This window comes from Olea europaea, unplaced genomic scaffold, assembly GCF_002742605.1.
Source record: "Olea europaea var. sylvestris unplaced genomic scaffold, O_europaea_v1 scaffold2697, whole genome shotgun sequence".
NCBI classification, from domain to species: domain Eukaryota; kingdom Viridiplantae; phylum Streptophyta; class Magnoliopsida; order Lamiales; family Oleaceae; genus Olea; species Olea europaea.
In genome coordinates, this window is record NW_019245366.1 from 50,534 (window position 1) to 55,296 (window position 4,763).

Here is a 4,763-nt window from a genome sequence, read left to right on the forward strand (position 1 = left end):
TTGCATTTGTGACTGACCGGGGGCAGTCAATAATAAATGGTATAGCCGAAGTTTTTCCAGAAGCACGTCATGGTTATTGCATGTACCACATTCAGGGCAATCTGAAGACTAGGTACCGGGGCAGTGGCATCGTTGCATTGTTTAGGAGAGCTGCAGAAGCTTACAGCTTTGAAGAGTTTACAAAGTTCATGGGCGAAATAGAACATAAATCAGAAAGTGCATGGGAATATCTATCAGAAATGGGGGTCGAACATTGGGCACGGTCACATTTTCCTAGACGTCGATACAACATGATGACGTCGAATAATGCAGAGTCACTGAATGCATTATTCAAGAAGGATCGAGAGTTACCGATTCTTGCAATGATTGAACATATTCGCAGCAAGTTGCAACAGTAGTTTTATGACCGACGTGAAGAATCCCAAAATTGCACGAGTATGCTAGCTCCGGCACAGGAAGATCGACTATTCAAAACTCTGGAAGTGGCAAAAGCTCTATTTGTGGAACCACTAGATCAATTTCGCTTCTCCGTGAGATGCGGGCGCAATGTTGGATACATTGTAGACTTGAATGACAATACCTGCACGTGCAGAAAATTTCAGTTGGAAAGTTTTCCATGTGCACATGCTGTCGCAGTGGCTATGTATAGAGGATTTCCACCACACAGCTTGTGCAGTCATTATTATATGACTGATTTTTGGAGAGCAGCGTATGCCGAAACTATATTTCCTCTACCAAATGAAGCCGAGTGGGAAGTTCCTGATTATATTGTAGCACTTAATAATTTGTTGCCACCTGAAGCTCCACCGCGTACTCCTGGTCGTAGACGGACGTCTAGAATACCATCTACAGGAGAGTTTCCACAACCGCGTAAGTGCGGGAGGTGCGGCGCTACAGGACATACACGTCGATTTTGTACAAGCCAGATCCCACTAAATAATGACTCGACGGATGTGTAGTATCTATATAAATCATATGTATTCTCTATTTGTCATGTGTTTGTGATTTTCTGAATTGAAATCGGATGTAATCTTTATCACATTGTTCAATTACCCTTTTTATTTTTATCACATTTGTCATATGTATTTTCTATGTGTCATGTATTTGTTTGTTTTCTTTTAAAATAAGTGAGATATATTAACTAACAATATGGAGATATTACTATTTCTTTAATTAATTATCTTAATTGGTGAAGTAAAAAAAATATTTCGTTAATCATGTGTTTTATTTATTTCATATTTGAATAATATTTATTCGATTTTTCTTTTTACTATTTCTTTAAGTAATTATCTTAATTGTTTAAGTAAAAAAAATATTTTTTTAATTCATTCGTTAAATATTTCGTTAATTATGTATATTATTTATTTCATATTTGAATAATATTTATTCGATTTTTCTTTTTACTATTTCTTTAAGTAATTATCTTAATTGTTTAAATAAAAAAAAATATTGTTTTTTAATTTATTCGTTAAATATTTCGTTAATTATGTATATTATTTATTTCATATTTGAATAATATTTATTCGATTTTTCCTTTTACTATTTCAAAATTAAATCATACAATATACTCTATTTCGATTATTTATTTCTTTCAGTACAACACGAATCCTACTGAAATTGTTTAAGTAAAAAAAATATTATTTTTTAATTTATTCGTTAAATATTTCGTTAATTATGTATATTATTTATTTTATATTTGAATAATATTTATTCGATTTTTCCTTTTACTATTTCTTTACGTAATTATCTTAATTGTTTAAGTAAAAAAAATATTGTTTTTTAATTTATTCGTTAAATATTTCGTTAATTATGTATATTATTTATTTCATATTTGAATAATATTTATTCGATTTTTCTTTTTACTATTTCGTTAAGTAATTATCTTAATTGTTTAAGTAAAAAAAATATTGTTTTTTAATTTATTCGTTAAATATTTCGTTAATTATGTGTTTTATTTATTTCATATTTGAATAATATTTATTCGATTTCTCTTTTTACTATTTCGTTAAGTAATTATCTTAATTGTTTAAGTAAAAAAATATTTTTTTAAATTTATTCGTTAAATATTTCGTTAATTATGTATATTATTTATTTCATATTTGAATAATATTTATTCGATTTTTCCTTTTACTATTTCTTTACGTAATTATCTTAATTGTTTAAGTAAAAAAAATATTATTTTTTAATTTATTCGTTAAATATTTCGTTAATTATGTATATTATTTATTTCATATTTGAATAATATTTATTCGATTTTTCCTTTTACTATTTCTTTAAGTAATTATTTTAATTGGTTAAGTAAAAAAATATTATTCAATTTCATTTATTCGTTACATATTTCGTTAATTATGTATGTTATTTATTTTATATTTAATTACTCTATTTCGATTGTTTATTTGAATAATATTTATTCGATTTTTCTTTTTACTATTTCTTTAAGTAATTATCTTAATTGTTTAAGTAAAAAAAATATTGTTTTTGAACTCTATGTACTTGATTGCAAATATGCCACAGTCACCCCTGCAACCGAATTAGAAGATATTAGTTCCATAACATATAATTGAAAATTAAATCTGAAAATTTAAAAGTTGTAAATCCTTACGATCTTTCTTGTCTCGCAGTCGTCGTGTTCCGCACAATGGCTAATCTATCATTTACTCGAATCATCGCATGACTAGCCATCATGGGCACGATCACAGCCAATGGCTCCAGTATTTGCTCCAATTGACTTTGCGTCAGACAGCTATGATCAGAGTCGTACACATATATGGTGGAATCAGCAAATACGATCTCCACCGAAAAACAGTGTGAGCTCGCGATCACTGGAATGTACATATGTGTACAATCCGTCCACGGCTTTCCGCACCTTAACTGTAGTCCAATCACCCACTCCACCATGTACTCAGACAGAACATAATCATTCCCCTTGCTTAGGAGCTCCTGATGCTCAATATCTACGACACGATCGAACTCAGCGCTCAAGATAACTCGAGTAGGTCTGTCATAAGATCTCGGGTATCTCTACGCCCGATCGTGTAACAATTCCATAGCCAAGTCGATATGCTGAAACAAAAAAACACCAACAAAAAGATAGAGTCATTTAAGTAAATGAACCAACAACTTGTATAAATATAATAAACGGAAACTCAAAAAACTTACATCATCAGCGAGTCAAGCTGAGGTCGTTAGTACATCTTCAAACCACTTTTTAGCATTGGGCACGGTCATACAGCCGATGGTATAACTATCTCTGAAAAATGAAAAAACAGTTACCAAAGGTACAAAAAAATAGTAGCAACATCATAAAATACTTACTCGGACTTAAGGGATTTGAACCAATCATCGAACGCCTTCTGTCTGACTGGGTCGACGTCGCGAAAAAGATTGGGGTACACCCTATCCACAAATCCCCTTCTCTTCTCCTCGACCGTGTAGGGAGAAACGACGTACTGTGACGGCAATCTTGATCTCTTACCGACCATCAGCTCTGGCGCGTCAGCAGCACGCTTCTTACCCTTCGGGACCTCCGTCGCCCCCTCGGACACGAATACTACCTCGTCATCCGTCATCTCCGGCGTCCTCTCATCCTCCGCAACCTGATCATCCCCCTCTACTACCACCTCTGATGTCCCCTCCGCTACCTCCTCAACCACCCCTGTCCCTCCCTCGACCCCCTCTATCTCTGCCTCCTCCGGCACCTCCGGCCCGACCTCCACCGCGGGCATCCCGGCCTCCTCCGGCTCCTCCTGCCCGACCTCCACCCCCTCCCTCTCGGCCTCCGGCACCGAACCAAAAAACTCATCGATTCCCCCGGCCGTTGCCCACCAATCTCGAGGGACACCAGTCTCCCCGACATTCCCTCGGACGCCTGCTACATCGCCTCGAAGTGCTGCAACCTCAGTATGAAGGTCTCCTATATCTCGTCGCAGCACTCCAATCTCATCTCGCAAAGCTACTATATCTGTCGTAAAATCTCATCGCATCACCCCTATCTCCTCTCGTACTGCGACGATCTCTGTCATAAAATCCCGTCGCAATACCCCTATCTCCCCTCGTAATGCGACTACCTCTGTCATAAAATCACGGCGCATCATTCCCAGCTCCTCTCTAATAATGCCAGTCATGCGTGCAAAGAAATCATCTGAATGATGAGTCTGACTGGGTGTAGGCGATCCATGTGGGAGGTGGGTGGGTACGGGAGACGGAGATATCCTTGGAGAATGAGATAATGGCGGTAGAGGCGATCTCATCGGTGGAGGTGACGGAGATCTCATCGGTGGAGGCGAAGGAGATCTCCTACGTGGAAGTTCCGGATGGCGCTCCTACACAGAGAAGACAATTAATATTAATAATCCGCACATGAATTTATAAGTCAAAATAAATAATGAATTTAAATAAACATACTATATTTCTATCCGGAACGGACTCAAATACTGGATCGTCTTCAGTAGGGGGAACAAGTAATTCACGTACATATATTGCATCCTCCTCTTCCACCGAGACAACCAACTCAGCATGAACTTCGAGCTGACATACCATATTTCAACGTGTTAACGAACGTGTATCGACCCGAGTAAATGTATGTACAATATAAATTGCAAATATATAATACTCACCTGAGGATCGTCGAGGATAACTATCAAATCTTTAGCCGATGGCTTTTCATGTGCTCGCCAATGAAGCATTCGTGGGCAGCTAGTCTCCCTTCTGATCGCCCATTTGCTACCCAAAGCAGGGATAGCCTCATATGCCCACAGCTGCAA

General features: G+C 36.6%; 2 protein-coding genes and 1 long non-coding RNA gene across 3 annotated transcripts; 1 reads left to right on the forward strand and 2 right to left on the reverse strand.

Moving 5' to 3' along the window:
- The first annotated feature begins 437 nt into the window (after positions 1-437).
- On the forward strand, positions 438-959 carry LOC111383470. The gene has a single exon (XM_023007581.1). The coding sequence runs from the start codon at positions 438-440 to the stop codon at positions 957-959; it is 522 nt and encodes a 173-aa protein (XP_022863349.1).
- A 1,497-nt stretch (positions 960-2,456) lies between these two features.
- Positions 2,457-2,898, reverse strand: LOC111383471. Its single transcript, XM_023007582.1, has 2 exons — positions 2,603-2,898; positions 2,457-2,520 (listed from the first exon to the last, which is right to left on the reverse strand). The coding sequence occupies exons 1-2, from the start codon at positions 2,896-2,898 to the stop codon at positions 2,457-2,459; spliced, it is 360 nt and encodes a 119-aa protein (XP_022863350.1).
- A 1,402-nt stretch (positions 2,899-4,300) lies between these two features.
- LOC111383473 lies at positions 4,301-4,755 on the reverse strand. The gene is made up of 3 exons (XR_002700746.1): positions 4,617-4,755; positions 4,405-4,527; positions 4,301-4,322 (listed from the first exon to the last, which is right to left on the reverse strand). It is a non-coding gene; the product is annotated as an uncharacterized LOC111383473 (long non-coding RNA).
- Between the last annotated feature and the right edge of the window lie 8 nt (positions 4,756-4,763).